At 36.6% G+C, this 18,000-nt stretch overlaps 1 protein-coding gene across 1 annotated transcript in view; it reads left to right on the top strand.

Moving 5' to 3' along the window:
* Positions 1-11,994, top strand: part of LOC120778787 (muscle M-line assembly protein unc-89) — a 171,294-nt gene extending 159,300 nt beyond the window's left edge. Inside the window, exons 15-16 of the mRNA XM_040110786.1 lie at positions 1,750-2,506; positions 11,517-11,994. Coding sequence (XP_039966720.1) covers positions 1,750-2,506; positions 11,517-11,538 — 779 coding nt within the window. The 3' untranslated portion in view covers positions 11,539-11,994. The remainder of the gene's footprint in view (positions 1-1,749; positions 2,507-11,516) is intronic.
* Positions 11,995-18,000: the final 6,006 nt, after the last annotated feature.

Raw genomic sequence — 18,000 nt, 5'->3', positions numbered from 1 at the left:
TTTTACCCATTAACCACTTTCCGTATTCACCTTTTCACCTTCCGTATGGCACCTTGCGACTACTTCCCTTTCGGAGAAATGCATTTGCCCATAAAACGAAAGCGTTATGCAGACATAGAGGCCATTCAAAAGGCTTGCACCGGCATACCGGCCAATGTGCTAAAAAACTCGTTCGACATGCTTTTTGACCATGCAAAAAGCTGTATTGAAGCAGAAGGAGACCTTTTTGAAAAAAATAAATTGATTTGGCGAAAAAAACCATTTGTTATGCGTTTTTTTAAAGTCCGGTTTTCTTTGAAACGCACCTTGTATACTTCGATCGCCTCTGCCGAATGCGTTGAATTTGGTACTACCACTGTCGATGTCGTGAAATTACCACCATATCAAATTAGACCCGGACTGACAAAAAAGAACTATCCCGATTCACGATAGACACCTAAGGCAATAAAAGCATGTTAACACTAAATCCAATTTCAGATATACTTTTTATAAGCCCCGATCTTCGGTTTCTGCTCATTTTTCGAGCGCTATTCATGGATTGATGGACAGCTTCATAAATTCATGTCACGTCACTAGTTATTATATGTTTCATGAATGTAGCCTCCTCAGCTACGTTGGCAATCATCTCTTTTGCGACCTTTACTGAATGTCGTTTTTGCCACGACTCTAGCATTGAAACGCTCCATACACAAAACATTACCAAAATGTGCGGAGTCGAGCCATAAGAGATGTTGAGATCGTCTCATATCTCTCTAATGCCAACACATTCCTATTAACCGTACTAGATGGACGACTCGCATAAGTCAACTATTTGATGCCTTCAAGATCTTCTCGGATGAATCTAACTACCGCTCAATGGAGCTCTAAAGGAAAATATCTGATCTTTCTTAGAAGATTTAGTAATGAGACTTTCAGCAGAGTAGTTTTGAAAATATGGTTTTCGTGGCAACTAGAGAAACAAAGGTGAAAATGGCTTCCTAGATTTTTTTAGGTTTAGGATCACTGTGGATATTTCATTTAGACATGAATCGTGTTTTCTTCTTAATCCATTAGCTTTTTGCCTTTCACGAGACTAGAACTACAACTACAAGAGAGAGTACCTACTGTCTACTCAACTTGATTTGATTAGACTATTATTTTTTATTGTCGTCTCTAGGATTATATACCAGTATTTTGAGAGAAAAAATACTAAAATCCGACAATCTATGTTTTTTTCTGCTGATCTATTTGGACTCTAAACAGTTAAGGAGCTGTAGTATAATACTCGTCTCAAACTGAAAAAAAATTTAATAAAATTAAAAATCTTACGTCGATATTTCGCTTTAAAGTGATATAAATTGGGGCGCAAAATAAATTTCAAACTCGAAATAAATTTTCATTAACTGAGGCAATCTGCCTGAAAATATTAAAATTCTTCCTGAAATCATTAAATACCAAAAGCAATGTGTTAATCTCCTTTGCGCGCGCCAAAAATACTTCGCAGACACTAAATTAGCGTTTGGATTTGCGATTTGGTTATAATGTATTAAATTTTAATTGCGAATAATTTGCGTATAATTCGCAACAGACCACTTGCATATAAATCTATAACACAGACTACGGCTGCTAGCGCTTGCGAGAGCACTAAATTAGACAAATTGGCGAGTTTCGCACGCGGAAATGCCAAAACACAAGATATTTTCATTTAAATAACGCTAATTGCAATTGGATTAATAACATTTCTTTGTGTTACATTGTTTGCACTTGCAGATCAGGGCACACAAACCGATACGCTGCTAATTACCGAGGAGACGACAACCGAGCGCGAGCAAAATAGGCAAGAGCGCGGCAAAAGCGAGTGCAGCGAAGATGGTGCTCGCAGCGCAAACGAACACTCGCCGTCACCACAACGTGAGATACTACATAAAATTCACAAGTCCGCCTCATTTTCCTCATCTTCCGGCAACTCATTGGGCGGCTCCTCGCCGCTCGGCTCGGCCACTTCCACCACATCGCTACACTACTCGCCAATACGTCCAGCTGCGCGTACACTCAAGAGTGACTCCATCAGCACTTATCAAAAGTGGGAAAGTACCGTTGAGTCCATCAGTTATGTGTCGCGTAAGACGGTAGCCATTTCCGATTATGGCTCGGATGTGGAAAGGCCTAGATCCAACTCGGTTTCAGTCAATTCACAAACGACACAATCGCGTTCGTCAACCACAACACCCGTGCCGGGACCGGTACCGGCGGCTAGGAGTACCAATGCGTCCACTGCCACGCCGTCAGCCAACAACGCGGCTATGTTTAGTAGCACCAGCACGACAAGCAGCGGCATCGACAGCAGCAGCTGTGGCTTGGGCACCACCTACAAAGCCACCACGACCACCAGCAGCAGCAGCAGCAATAGCAATACTTCATGCAGTCGCATCAATGGCAATGGGGGGTTGAGTCATGCAGCTTCGCCCACATCAAAGCTGCATACGTTTTCTAACGGTTCGCCGCTGTCAGTCAAACAGACAGGTAGGTAAATAATGATTCGTTGGCTTCTGGTACATATTTATTGACTCATGTCCACATACATCCAGTGTGTGGGTCTTCATTATTGTCCTCGGTATATGCTCGCCTCTACATGTGTGAAACATCATTTCTATTATTTTATTACTTTTGTGTGCTTGTGTGGCATACTTAGTTGCACATCTGCGTATTTATTCTTCGCATTCCATCTCATATCCGCATTCGTTCGTAAATATCACTATATACATACATAAATATTCATTGTGTGTTTCATCTGTGTTCACAAATGACTTGAAGGTTTAAGGCATCATTCGATACATTCTTCGACAGTCATCAATGTATTTTTGTAAATAAACTTATTTGTTCGCTAATTTTCAAACTTATTCATTATGGTTTTGTGTGTTTTATTTTATTTGTGATTGCTCGTCATATATTTTTAAGTTTTCGTTAATAGATTGTAGAGGGCTACTCGTTGATCCTCGAAGAACTTTTGAAGTTACTTTATTTTGAGCCGACTTTTGGCATATACCATATAATGGCATATTAATTATCCGAAAAAGAAGAGAAACTATGATACATGCTCTAAAAAAATTCGAAAATCCTTATATTAATTTTAGAATAGATTTGTCGCCTATTGAGCAGCACCTTCATGATTCGACAGGCTTGCATGTCCAGCAGCAGCAAAATTGTAGAAAACTGCAAGGCTGCCGGGGTTCCAAGGTCAGGTACAGGATGGGAAAAAGTAGGGGCTCCACTGAATTCTAGAGGTACGCTACAGGATGGTTGGGTCTTAGGCGAGCTCGACAAGCGCTAAGGTTAGAAAAGTGATGCCGCAAATGCTATTAATTTTGGCCTTAACATGTTCCTATCTTTCTTTGAAAGGGTTGCTGTTAAATCTCTAAATCTATTTACAGACAAAATCACTAAGAACATCTTCTGTGATACAGCCAAATGAAGATCTCGTTATTTTTGATCCAAAATACAGTGATCTTAGGGAAGACTAGAAAGTGTACTGTATTTGTAAAGTACGTAAGTTAGTAGAATATCTTATCTGAATAAACAATTTAGCTTGGTCGCACGAGCGACGATGCGAAAAGCGTAGTTTACAGATAGGTTAGGTTAGTTTAAATGGCTGATCAAAGATAGCACGTTAACTACTATATGAGGTCCTTTGTGAGGCCATTGAAAAATATGAACTCCTGTGTTCGAAGTTAGTGGTAGTAGCCAATAGAAATTTTCACTAGATCTTCATTTCCATTCCCGCCAGCTCGGTGGGATGTCTGAAGGTATGCACTCCCAAGTGCTGTCTGGACCTCCCAAACGCTGGACAGTCAAGAAGGAAGTGTTGGGTTGTTTCCACCTCATCTTATTACATGCAGCTTCTGCAGACGGCGTCTGGTAGGATGCCCAGTCTTACAGTGTGGACGCCAATAGGACAATGACCCATTAAAAGCCCCAAAACTAGGGAGAGTCTAGCTTTACTGAGTGCAAAGATATCATTAGATCTCTTGCAATCGATCTTGGGCCAAAAGGCTTTTGCGACAGCGCATATACCGATGGTGGCCTAGCGCTGACCAATCTTCCGCGAAGCACAGCTATTTAGTAGTGGAACGTAAGAGAATACGGTGGCACCGATCCGTGCCCATTCTATCGATAGGGGTCCCTTTCTTGCTAGCTTAACAGCTTTACAGTTTCCTGTGATTCCGCTGTGGCCTGGCACCTATACCAGTCTTTTTACAAAGGCAGTCGATGCAAGGTTAGGCACTCTTTAACCAGCCCACTCCTTAACCAGCCCTCTGCTATCTAAGTGGATGATCACTTCTCTGAAGGAAGCTGCACTCCGAAGCAGTAATATACTGCTACCTTAATATCTGTAATCTCAGCCTGGGCTGCGATAATCAAGAAGTCTAAAACTGGAGTTGACAGAGAGATAGCGACAGTAGACCCCTCCACCAGCATTCTCGCAAGCTTTGACCCATCCGTGCAGAAGCTCACTGGCACTCTCCTTTAACGGCTTCTTCCAACCCACAAGTCCCTCGTCGGTATATGGGTAGAGAAGGAGCCGCCATAGAACGGTTTGACGACTCCATAATCCAAGTGATCCGAAGTTAAGTCAAAATGAGTGAAGATTTCAATGAGTGTTCAGAACTCAGTCTGATGGCAACTTTCTTAAGTGCCACGGTTGGGATGGACGTTAGTGCACCACACATACTGATGAGCGCCGTCCGTAGAACGCTCTCTAATGCCTTTTTTGCCCTCTCTTCGATATTCGGCTTCCATGAAACCTTCCTATCCAAGATGAGCCCTAGATATTTACAGATACTTAAGTTACTTTGGGAATATTATAATCCTTTCGTGTAAAGTCTATCAGGTGTGATCACCTCCTTTTATGGGACTAGTAAAGAACACTTTATGAACGCCTTATCGTTATATGTAATACATATGTATATAGTTAGTTTTTAGGCTCAATTGGTAGTCTGTCGAATCCAATCTTGTTCATTATACTTGGTTGAAGAAACGTTAATTCCAAATCACACTTTGGAATTCGATTAGCGGTCAGTTTATCGCTTCTTATCCATTGCACCTGTAGGGGTTTCATGTATTTTTTCGTTTATTTCGTAGCTGTTTAAGATATTTCTCTTTTAAAGCCTAGTACAATCTGAATGTTCGCCCAAAACACGCATTCTACAAAATTATAACCTGACGTTGACCATTTTTGCAATTTGTCAATAGCGACGACTTAAAACATTCGCTCAGAAGACTGATTCTGAAACCTGGGATCATTTTTTTATTTTAATGTATTGTATTGCGAATCTTCAGATTCAATAATCCAGCACATAAGTATGTAAATAGTATAACTGTAGGCTCGAAACTTTAGAGAACTGCCAAAGTTAAGTTAATTATTTTGACAAGTTCTACAAGACCAACATAAGATACATAAATGTATCATACACCACTTACAGCATCCCTAAATACCACATTACGCGCTGTACACCCAGACACGCACAACACCTCAAACCCATGTAAAGTCACTAAATATAGTTCGCAGTAGAGTTCCCGTCACGATCAAAACAGAAAACAAAAAAATTCTTGCGACAGATCCAGAGCAAACCAAAGCGTAAAGTAAAACAAAGAAAAGCAGAAACTGCCGAAACCTGCAATAAAGTATTTTCGAACCACACGCACAGCACAGACGATCGCACAAGTGTGCATAGAGGCACACGCAGCCTCCGGGGCCGAACTCCACCTCAGTCGGCGCAACAATTAAGCGCATACATATGCATGAACATGAACACGCACGCATGCACGAATATGTGTGGGTAATCAGTTGGTAATCGTCAAGTCGCAACGGTATTTCTAGATGATGTATCTGTATGTATTTACATCTGTATGTATGCATGTATGTGCATTACTCCATATGGTCACAATGCCGGTCGGCGCTCTGCTTTTGTCTGTCTGTGGGGCACTTTGGCAACTTCTTGAAATATCCAATCTCATTCACACCAAATAAACACACATTCATACATACATATATATATGTATGTGTTGCTATGCGTTACGTAGCGTGCGAGTGTGTGCGTTTATTTATAAGCGATGTTGGATGCTGGAGTTTAATGTAGCAGCAAAAATTGCAAATTAATTTCATTGTGTGTAAAATGTAATCCGATAGCACTTTCGAATGTAACGAAAAAAAAATGCAAAAAAAAAATTAAAATTTATTTTGTATTGCGAAAGGCATCTCGATCACATCATTCGAGTTGTAACACATCATTATGCATTAATGTTTGCTCACATATGTATGTATGTATGTACATGTGAATGGATTATGAATTTCTTCAAAAACACACATATACACATACAAACATATGCGTATATGTATGTACATATGTAATATCCAGACTTATTGCATCTGAATCGTGCCCCATGTGGTTTTGTGGTAATTTCTTCTTCGACTTCTTATGCTGCAATTTTATTACACACATGTGTATGTATGTCTGTAAAAATAATAAGTATGTACGTATGTAAGTAGATACTATATGACCTGAACGTCGCTTGTGGGTTTTGGTGAATCACTCATGGTCTCTTGGTTGGCATCGCCGTATAAAAGTTCGGTTTATAAACAAGGAGATGTTCGAAAAATCAGTGACTTAATGACCACTTATGTATTTAAATTCATGAGCATTTTTTTCTATATACACTTGAACTTTGCCAACACGAATCACCGTAATACACAAAAGCAACTTCGAGTTAGACAGACTTCGAGTTACGGAAGGAAATTCGTATGAAATTTGAATTCTATTGCCAATTCAAGAGTTCAAGTTAGGAAGAACTTCGAATTATAGAAGCTCAACTGTATTTTAATCATATCTAGATAATTTCTATACTACTAGATAGTTGAGCTTTGTAGAAGCTTGACAACGATGGGCCACTACCGGTACATGCGCTTTCGCAAAAGCCTTTTGGATCAAGAACGATCACAAGAGATCTAATGATCTCTTTGCCCCCAGTAAGGCTAGCTTTTAGCTTGTTTAAGGCCATTTCTTTTTGACGTACACGTAACAAGGCTGGGAATCCTACCAGACTCCATCTGCCGAAGCTGTGTGGAAGAAGATGATATGATTCCTTCTTGACAGTCCCGCGTTTGGAAGGTCCAGACTTAAACACTTGGAAGCGCATACCTTCAGACTTCCCGCCCAGCTGGCGGGAATGGAAATTAAACGCCTCTGCAATTGTATTAAAAGTCAGAACATGACGAAACCGAAACCCACCCGTATTTTTATCTGCCCAAGCACTGCCAAATTGGCAGAATTTTAGCGCTGCAACAACATCCAAAATCTTATTAAATCTAGGGAAACAATTCCATTTCGTCACTGCCATAGAAGTAGAGTTTTTAAACTGACAACAAAACTCACATATAAGATCGATTTAGTTTCGAATCACTACCGATTTTACAAGGTGGTTTCCAAAGTAAACAGGACTTAAAAAAAAAAGGGGACAAATGGGTTTTTCAGCAAAATCAATTTATTTTATTCAAAATAGTCTCCTTCTGCTTCAATACAGCTTTTTGCACGTCCAAAAGCATGTCGAACGAGTGTTTTAGCTCGTTGGCCGGTATGGCCGCCAGTATGCCGGTGCAAGTCTTTTGAACGGCCTCTACGATACGTCTGCATAACCCTTTCCTTTTTTGAGCAAATGCGTTTGTCCGAAAAGGAAAACGGCGCACGTTGCCATATCAGGTGAATACGGGGAGTGGTTAATGTTAGAATGTGATTTTTGGTCAAATAATCGTCCTTCGAATGTTGGATTCTGCACAATTTTTGGTCGTCAGTCAATTTGTGCGGAACAAACCGTGCACACACATTTCGTAAGCCCAAATTTTTGGTCAAAATGCGATAAATCGATGTTTTGGAGATTTTCAATTCCATTTCCATGAATTTCAATGATGATTTCGGCTGATTTTTGATGAATTCACGCACAGTTTCAATGAAATTTCCGATGATCACGGATTTTGATTGACCTACATCTTGATCTGCATTTATGTTCTCACGACCACTTTGAAAATATTGAAAACACTCGTCCACTCAGCTACTGGATAGGCAGTCATCGCCATAAACTTGTTTTATCAATTGAAATGTTTCGGTAAAAGTTTTACCAATTTCTAAACAAAATTTAATGTTGGTTCTTTGTTCGAAGCTCATTTTCGCAATAACTTCACTTCCAACCCATGAAATATCATTAAATTCTCACCGGACAATCGATAAAGATAGCAGATTTTAAAGCATCAGTCGAAATATAGATGGCGCTACCAGGGGGCGCTAGGTACCTGTTTACTCGTTGTATGTTATGGCCAAAAGTACATTTCATATTTTTTTAAATCATTTTTCGTTTATTTTATTTTATCCGCAGCAGTACATCGGACATCAAAATTTTATAATATGGTATGACCATTATATCAAAGCTACTCATTTGAGATGAATCCCGATTCTATTTCCTCATTGAGTCAAAGTGATCATCATTAATCAAAGTAGTAATCGTTTTCTACACAACCGGCTTTATCTTTACTTCTTCCTATTTTTGACACGAGCACCCAATGGTATAGAAGAGCGACTAAAGAAACCTTGATGGGATTTTTTGAAATAAATTCTTGGTGCTAGAAGCTTGATAGAAGCAAAGTTCGTTCATTACGGGCTTTCATTCCTACACTTGCTCAGTTTGGTGTCCAGAGCTAATCACATTTTTTACTAAACCCTCTAAGTTTTCTCAACGATCTTTTCTAAGACTTTGTAATCAATTGCAATTTAAATTTCGATTTCTTGCACAAGTCATTACTAAGGATTTCTAAAACTTTCGTAGCTTGCTAAAAACATCATTACGTTTGAATTAAGGTTCAGAAATGTGGAATTTTCTTTAAGTCAAAAATTCCACAGATATATCCAATCACCCTTATACAACATGAAAATGCCTTTGTTCATAAAAAGTCGTACTTCTTCTGTTGCGCTTGCAGACGCCACTCGGCTTTGCTTGTGGTCTGCTTGCTGAATATCACTTATCACTTTTCTCGTCATAACCTCAACACATTGTACTTGTATTTTTATAAATTTCTTCATTACATATAACAAATTTAATACATATGTATATCTTTAAATCCCTGGCTATTGGTAATGATTGATTCTCTCGAGAGGGCTCGCACGTGATAGTGTTATTAGCAAGGAGTTCATGAAAAACACCATTCGATTATAAGAAATCTGAGAGTGTTTTGGTCTTCAAAAATCTATGTGAAATTATGGAGTAAAGTTCCGTTCTTAAAGTCGCTCAAAGCGAAAACCTTGTTGCAGTATCGAATTGCCGTGTTATGTCGACATCTATCAATGATCATTATTATGGATCAAACAGATGATCGAATGGTTGAAACCTCTTTTGCGGCCGTATTTGACTTTGAAAGGAAAGGAAAAAAGCTTCTTCGGGCAAACGAACGGATATGTATAAGAACTATTAACCTATAAGCATTAGCCCAAAACTATTTATAGGAATGTTTTAGTTTAAAGAAAATAGAGGGTTTGATGTACTGACATATGAAAAGGTCGTTAATGCAACATAAGAATTTTTTCGCCATTGTATGGATAATATTCTTGTTTACAACCACGATGTACAAGTAACGGTGTTTTCAAAGTGACGCTACAAAAGTAGACCGATAGGGACAGCAAACGACGCTTTTTTCCGCTCTTCTGACATTTCTCTTCAGTAAGGTTCGCCATTTTACATGGAAAGACATACGATTCAACAACGAATCGAAATTATTAAAATTTACTACCGAAATTCAGAGTCAGTGGCCTCAACTTTAAGAGCGCTACGTCCAATATATGATCGCCTTAATCGTCTTGTCAGATCAACAATTGAGCGTCTAGTGGAAAAATTTGAATCTACAGACACAGTACAAAATGTTCCCGCGCCAGTAAGAGAAAGAGATGCCAGCAGTGTCGAGAATAATGCTGACGCTAGCGCATCAATTGAGGAAGACCCAAATCAGTCTCTCACACGTCGATCTTGAGCGTGACGTCATTGTGACAAATTTTGCGAAAAGATCTTAGCCTACATCCTTACAAGATCAAATTGACGCAAGACTGAAGCGGCTTGGCCACAAGAACTACTCTTGACACCACGTACTCCATGAGTCACCATTGCATTCCGAAAAAATTGCGGTTTGGTGCGGTTTATGGGCCGCCGGCGTCGTCATTGGGCCGTACTTCTTCCGTGACGATGAAGAATCGCTACCACTGTATAATAACAGAATATTTTTGGCTCGAACTGAATGATATGGACTTGGACGATATGTGGTTCCAACAGGACGCCGCCACAAGCCACACAGTGAATGCCACATTCGACTTATTGAAAACCAAGTTTGTTAAACGTGTTATCTCACAAAGTGGCCCAGTCAACTGATCGCCTCGGTCGTGCGATTTGACGCCGTTTAACTATTTTCTGTTATGATACGTAAAGTTTATGGTCTGTGCCAACAAGCCAGCGACGATTGATGAACTTCGTACGAATATCATACGTGAAATTGCAGCAGTATCGGACGATTTATGCTTGAAAACCGTCGAAAATTGGGTTCAGCATATGGAATTCTGTAAGCATACTCATGGTGGCCATGCAAAGGAAACTTAGTTCCATACATAATGGCATCGCATGTACACTCACAGGAATAAAGAACTTCACTGGACTTCTTTTACTTTATACTTTTGAAAACCCCATTACTAGTCACTCAGGTTTCGAGATATTGATCTGTAATTTTGCAAGAATTTAAGAATTTAATTATTTGTCAGAACCGTCCTTTAATACGCTTTTATGCTATAAGAAATGCACCTGTCATGGGTATTATATAGATTCGGTTTAAGTTGTTTTCTCTTTCGCTTGTACTTGTCCAGACTTGAGTGGTAGAATCACCATATTTGGATATAAGTTAAACTATTGCCTTTATAAAGACACATACTACATTACTAAATACCATATATACCACGGTTCGACCTCGAGCGCTCATATAATTTCTATATTTTTTCCAAAAACCATTGTAATAATTTATATATGGTGAATATTTTTCAAAATTAAAAAAAAAAAAAAATAGTGTGTAAGGTTTTTCGTTGGAAAAAATGGCATATGTTCAAATAAACTGTATATAAGTATCAGCATGTACATACATATCAAAAAATCAGGAACTCATACAAACTATTCTCAATTAACATGTTATTTAGCACTAAAACTTCAGCAAAATTATTATAATGCATGTTTTCGAATCCAAAGTTTCCGCCATAGTAGTTCTCAAACTTTCACTGCAAGTTTCTATCCACTTTGAAGCATTTCCGCACTTTCCACATACTATACATAAACCCACCTGCATGCATGCATTTACATACATATTTACATATGTAAATATATATATATATATGCACAAACGTAGTTGATTTGTTCTTTACCAAACACAACTTACCAACCCCGTACTCTTTTCTTCTTCTTATTTGCAGCGGTTTGAGCGCCCAAAACTAAAACGATAGTGAAACCCGTCAACCTAACACCTACAAAGCAACAAACAGTTATTACAATATTAAACCGTTATATGCAATGTTTGGTATTTTATTTGTGTTACTTTGTAAATTGTAAAGCCACACCAACAACAGCAACAACACAACTAAGTGCTATCAAAATAGTTCTGTATAAGTCCAAGAGACGTTGAACCCAGTAGATGAATGGTTCCCAGTTTTATTGAACACTAATAAATTAACTTTTAATAAAATAAAAGTCATATTAACGAACACAACTAATATTGTTTGTAGTTGTAATATACAGTGGGTTCCCAAATTTATGAACCATAATTTATTAAAAAATATTTTTTAAGCAAAAGAGAAAGTTTATGAACTAACACACTTACTAAGGAATATGTCCAAATATTGTATGAGATTGAATCTCGAATTTTTGAGAAAATACATATATTTTTGAAATATACATACGAGTTATTGGCTTTTTTTTTTAAATGACCTGTCAAAAGATGGCAGCAAAGTAAAACTTGGTTTTTGGTATTGATACCATAAGCTTACCTCATATTGGTATATCCTACGGTTCTTCCATAAGATAACTAGGTTAGTAGTAGTATCTTCACTATATTAGTATTTGTAACCGATCAGGGAGATATTTTTTCGATCGTAAGGTACTGTTCCAAAACATAGAACTTCGTGGTTAAAGTTTAACCTTGTAAAAACCAGCAAGAATACTAAACCCATGAAGAAGTTTGATAGTTAGGAAGTTGATGAACTATTGGTACCATTTAAGTCAAGTTCATGTCCTTTCAATTTGATTGTATGTCACTTTAAGGCGTATATTCATGATAGGTTCTACGATCTCTTTTTTACACTGCTTTTCATAATTACTATATAACCCTTCCTCCATATGGACACAAAAGGCTTTGACAGTCGATTTTCGGAAGCCATATTCACCATAGACCCTTAGTAATTATTATTGCTACGTCCGGACTATAAGGTGGTCACATACAAACCTACCAATCGTGCTCCGGGAGTTTCTGGTAAGGCACTATTGACGTGTGTGGCCTAGCGTTGCCCTAATATAATACAATTCCCCATTTATTGACCAAAACTGTTAGCTTCCGGGCCATTGCTTACTTCAGACATTGACAATACAGATCAGGGTTAAGAGTTTGACAACAAGAGACCAGCTCATACTAGAAGACTTCTTGTCAATCCCACCAAACAAATAGTAAAACCTTGAATGTCAAACCTAACTCGTGTAGCATCAAAGCTCATGGGCAATCGAAATACTGCTGACATGATGCTCGGACTTAATGAATTTCACTATTTTATCGATATTTTCAACAACTGGTCTTCTAGAAGTTGCTGTAACTTTGACAACAAAATTACCAGAGTGGGAATCGGCGAAACGCAAATTGCGCGTGATTGGTATCAGAATCAGAAATACTACTGACATTTTCAGTCGTCTGGCTAAAATATGGCATATTTTCTTTTTGAGGTATACGTCTTTGCAGCGCTCTCAAAAAGCTCTGAGCCGCTTAAACACAAAACTGTCTGAGTAGTTTTTGTAGCTCAAAATCGTATCCTTCTAACGACATTTAGTACGTAAGCCAATCGCGCTTGATTAATAAAGCCATTTATTGGCTGGATAATGTTTTTATTTAAACTAGACCTTAAGGGGCCTTTTTTCAATAATTTTTGTCTCATATAAAAAATTAAATATTTTATTAGAATTTATTATTGTTATAAACATACACTATTAACAAAGAAATTCTGAAATTTTTGGAAAAACCTATTTCAAACTCGGCCATTGCAATGTCATTTTAGGGCACCCCTCGGAAAAAAGATGCGCCCGCGTTGGCAGGAAAAAATTAAAAAATACATGTTTTAGTTAAAACCTTAACTTAGAACTTGGACGAAGGAAAAAAACTGAAAATTGGATTTTTGGCAGACATTTTTTACAAAAAAAAATGAAAATTTCAGTGAAAATTTCGCGACTTTTTTCAAATAGTTGTAATCAAAAAGTCCTTCATCCATCTTTAAGAATTATATAGTATATCTAAGACCTGTATAAAATTTCATGAATATCGGTTGAACACAGTTTCGAGAAAAACGCGTTTAAAGACGGCACACTTAGTCTAGCTAGCCTCAAGCGCACAAGTTCTCAAGGCTGTATCTCCGAAACTATAACTCGGATCAACTTGAGATTTTAGGACAATATTCAAGAGGTGTTATAGAATTTAGTGAGATAGAATTTAATGACATAATAAAAAATTGACTTTAAGTTTTTAAAACTGTAAACCAATGCGACCCCTTAAACATGAGATCACCTCCGCCGAAGTTGTAACTGGGCTCATATAAAATAAAAGAGTTAAATTCTCATTTTCGAATTATTTATTTTACTATCGGATATAATATAAACTAGTTCATAGAAATATTATCTCCTTCGGTTAGCTTAGCTTGTTGAAGTAAACTACGATCAATTGTCACTAAATTATCAAATTAGTGAGGAGAGACAAATGTTGACAAAGACTTGACAAGCGAGGTAAAATTTTTGTTCCAGGATAATATTTGGAAATATTATATGTTGTTCGAAGATACCTGCAGTTGAAGTTATAGATCTTTTATATTCGCTTTTTGACATTTTAGCTTTAGAAATGTAGTCAGATATGTGTCTATTAGGAAATTTTTGCAAAATTATACAACCACACGACTAATGCGCGCAAAATGCATAAGAAAAATTATTGCTTTGAACTTCTACAACTAACACCTTGTCACTTTCTTTTGCTTTATTTGACGAGTTGGAATTTCATTTGAAGAATGATATATTTCCTTCCCGCTATTGTATCATAAAGCGCGAGATAAGAATATTTGCCATTGCAAAAATACTACGCTAAGTGTGAGATAATACCAAAGCAATGGCAAAAAAAGAAATATCTAGCGAAAAACAAGCACAGTTAGTGCGACATTGAACATGGAATAATTGAAAAAAAATATATATAAATATACTCATAGAAGCATTCCTGGCTGCTGACGAGAGCAAAGAGATAAAACCCAACGCTGTTTGGATAAAAAATAAATAAAAAGCTTTCAACAAGCAACCAAATACACAATTCGATGAAAAGTGTGAGGAATTTTATCTGCTTTGGGCAAAGGCTAAAACAACAGCGCGAAAAAATATGAGAGTTAGCTCTCTAAAGCAAAAGTAATGTAAAGTTGGCAAAAAACAAACAAATGTTAATGGAATGTAAAAAAATAAAATAAAAATTATAAATAAATAACATATAATAAAAGAATTATTAAAAAAAGAAGAAACATGAATATTCAAACAATAAAAAAAATAAAAAAATCTAAAAAAATTTAAAAAAATTAAAAAAATAAAATTATAAAAAAATAAAAAACAGAACTGAAAATATAGACAGTGTCAAAACCATAGAAAAAACTATTTAAAAAAAATTAAAAAATTTTGAATTATATAAAGAATAAAAACAAACATCTAAATTCATCCAAAAAAGCTATTAATTATTATTAATATATACTTTTTATTGGCCTACTGGAATTAATTAGTTGAGTTCACACGCTTTTGCTGCAGTTTTCAGTATGAATTATGCGCATAGTTTAAGACACTCGCGTATATTTATAAATATATCTTTGTACATACATATGTATATATAAATTCAAAAGAAACGTTCGCTGACTCGCATTACACACACGCTCACACAAAATGCTCCACTCCATCATAATTCCAGCTGTTTTTCTCAGAGATTCACTCATTCGTAAAAGTCAACGGCGAATAAACGATAAGATTACTTCTATGTATGTAATTATAATGCACATCTCACCGTCTGTTAAGTGCTCTTCTTCACCTAATTTCCATTTCAGTACGAATAACAAAGTAATCACCAACAGTACAATTAACGCCGACAAGAAAGCAGATTAAGAAAAGTTTTTTTTTTTTCGTTTTAAGTATATGCTAGCGGTTGGCAGCAGCCACTTGACTAGCGAAAATTAATTATTGTTGCTGCCAAACGCACTGGCGGTACATAGAAAGTCGAAAACAGATACAAAAAAAATTTAAAAAAAAAAATACAAAAAAAAAATTAAAGTAAAAAAAATAAAATATAAAAAAAACATTAAAAAACCTAAAAATATATAAAAATTAAAAAAAAATAAAATATTAAAAAATTAAAAGCTCTTCCGATCTAATATTAAAAAATTTAAAAAAAATTTTAAATTTAAAAAGATATACAAAAAATAATGAAAAATACAAACAAAAAAAGAAAAACAAATGTAAGTTTTTACCCACACACACAAACACGTAGAACAAAATGCTGAAGAAAGTGTGGCTTCAAGCAACAGTTTTGAGTATGTAAAACAAATGAAAGCATATAAACAATATATTAACCGTAATTTGCACATACACATGCACATGTATGTATATAAAGCTATACTACATATGCAAAATAAATATTTAGTTGTGCTGGTTTTGATGAAGTTGAAATAAAGCGGCAACAACTCGCAAAAAACTGTGCAATATTAACAAACAAAATCCAGTGAACCAAAAAGAAAACAACAACAACAACAACAACAAAATATTTGTGACCAAAATTTGACAGATATATATGATAGCTCAAGAAAATCCCTTAATCACAATGAATTATTATATGCAACTCAGATAAACATTGCGTTCCACATGAACTGACGGCGCGCGATTGTAAATTTGTCGATCAGAAAACATGTTTCGTTGTTATACTTTTAAATCGTAAAGATACAAAATGAAAAAAATCATAAAAACATATATAAACTCAGCCGTATATAATGCAAAAAATACAAATAGAAATTTATTTTGATTTATCGCAATTGCTTTATCGAAATAAAGTTGTTTGTTTATTGGCTGACAACAGTTTGGAAGCCCGTGCGCTGTTTGTCAAACAGTCATAAGCGTTCAGTGTTTACTTATTAACTTATTGACCCAGTTCGTACTCCAATTCATGGGTTTAGCTCTTTGGGAAGATTTGTGGTGGTTTAAACCTAAAAGCCGGTAGAATTGAAAATTCAGTTCGGTGTGGAGTCGCACTGCGGTCGGGTGCCGGACCCACAGCACGGCAGAGGTTTTAGGACGACCTCAAACCCGGCCAAGGTTTAAAAGGTCTCCTTTTCACCTGACCAATTCGAACCAAATAATATAATAGTATTTAATTTAATTTTACTAGTGTTGGAAAGATGAGTTAGGCAAACGAAAACGAAAAAATTGAGTAACACTTATTTCGAAAATTCACTTTTTTCCATCGTAACCAAAAATCGCAGACATTACTACATACTAAGAGTATACATTTAAGATCAATAATCTGATAAAAATTAAACTTAGTCCTCTAGGATAAGGATAGAGATTTTGTTTATGGCGCCAACTCTCGGTCTCGGTCGGTCTAATACTTTTCAGTATATGCAGTGCTTAGATTGTGTGCTTCGCAGTTTGAGGGAGAATGACCTAATAACATGAAAAAAGTTCTCCGCCCAATTCGTTTCTTTTATTTAACATAGTTTCCTTCAAAGGTGGTACACTGATTATAGTGACGCACCAGCTTTTCGGTACCATTTTTGTAGTACAATTTGTCCTTTGCTTCAAAATAGGTCTCGGTTTCGATGATCCCCATTATTTTAAGCATTATTTTAAGATCTGAGAACAGGAACCAGTCGTTGGGCGCCAAGTCTGGAGAATAAAGTGAATTTGGAAACAATTCGAAGCCCAATTCATGGGTTTTAGCAAACAATTTCACTGATTTATTACATGCAGTGTCTTGGTGAAACAACACAATCTTTTCCTTCAAATGTTTGCTGTTGATGATCCTTCCTTTAATTATTTCATCGCATTACAAAATACAGACGCCATAACCTTGCCAGCCGATTATTGCGTTTTTCCAAGCTTGGGAGCGGGTTCATCATATGCAGTCCACATAAATGACTGTCGATTGAACTTCGGAGTGAAATAATGGAGCCATGTTACATCCATTGTCCCATATCAACGATATAACTCATGTTTATTGAGGTTTTCGTAGGTAATTGGACGTCTACTCCGTCCACCGTCTTCGGTGCTCATTTGACCACCTCTAAACTTAGCACACCAATGGTTCATTGGTGTCTGGAAACTCGTCATCAAACCAAGTTTTTGCATCAACTGCATTTTTCCCTTCAAAAAGCTAAATATATTTTATCAACACGCGAAATTTCTTTTTATTCCTTATTTTTCACAATAACAAAAGTTAGTTGACTCAAAATGATATAATTCTCAAACTAATGATGCGATAGCTATCAAATTTATACACGGGGCTTTCAACCACTGTCCTTGATAATTATTCTGTAACTAAAATCTTGTATAATTTTAAATAAAAACTCCTCAATATTACAGCTTGAGGGAAATGAGAGAAGAGTGGAGTCTGATTTGAATCATTGATATTAATTCTAGAAAGTA

The sequence above is a fragment of the Bactrocera tryoni genome, chromosome 5 (assembly GCF_016617805.1).
Source record: "Bactrocera tryoni isolate S06 chromosome 5, CSIRO_BtryS06_freeze2, whole genome shotgun sequence".
Taxonomy (NCBI): domain Eukaryota; kingdom Metazoa; phylum Arthropoda; class Insecta; order Diptera; family Tephritidae; genus Bactrocera; species Bactrocera tryoni.
Note: the sequence above shows the minus strand (reverse complement) of the source record. Positions and strands in the feature narration are given on the sequence as shown.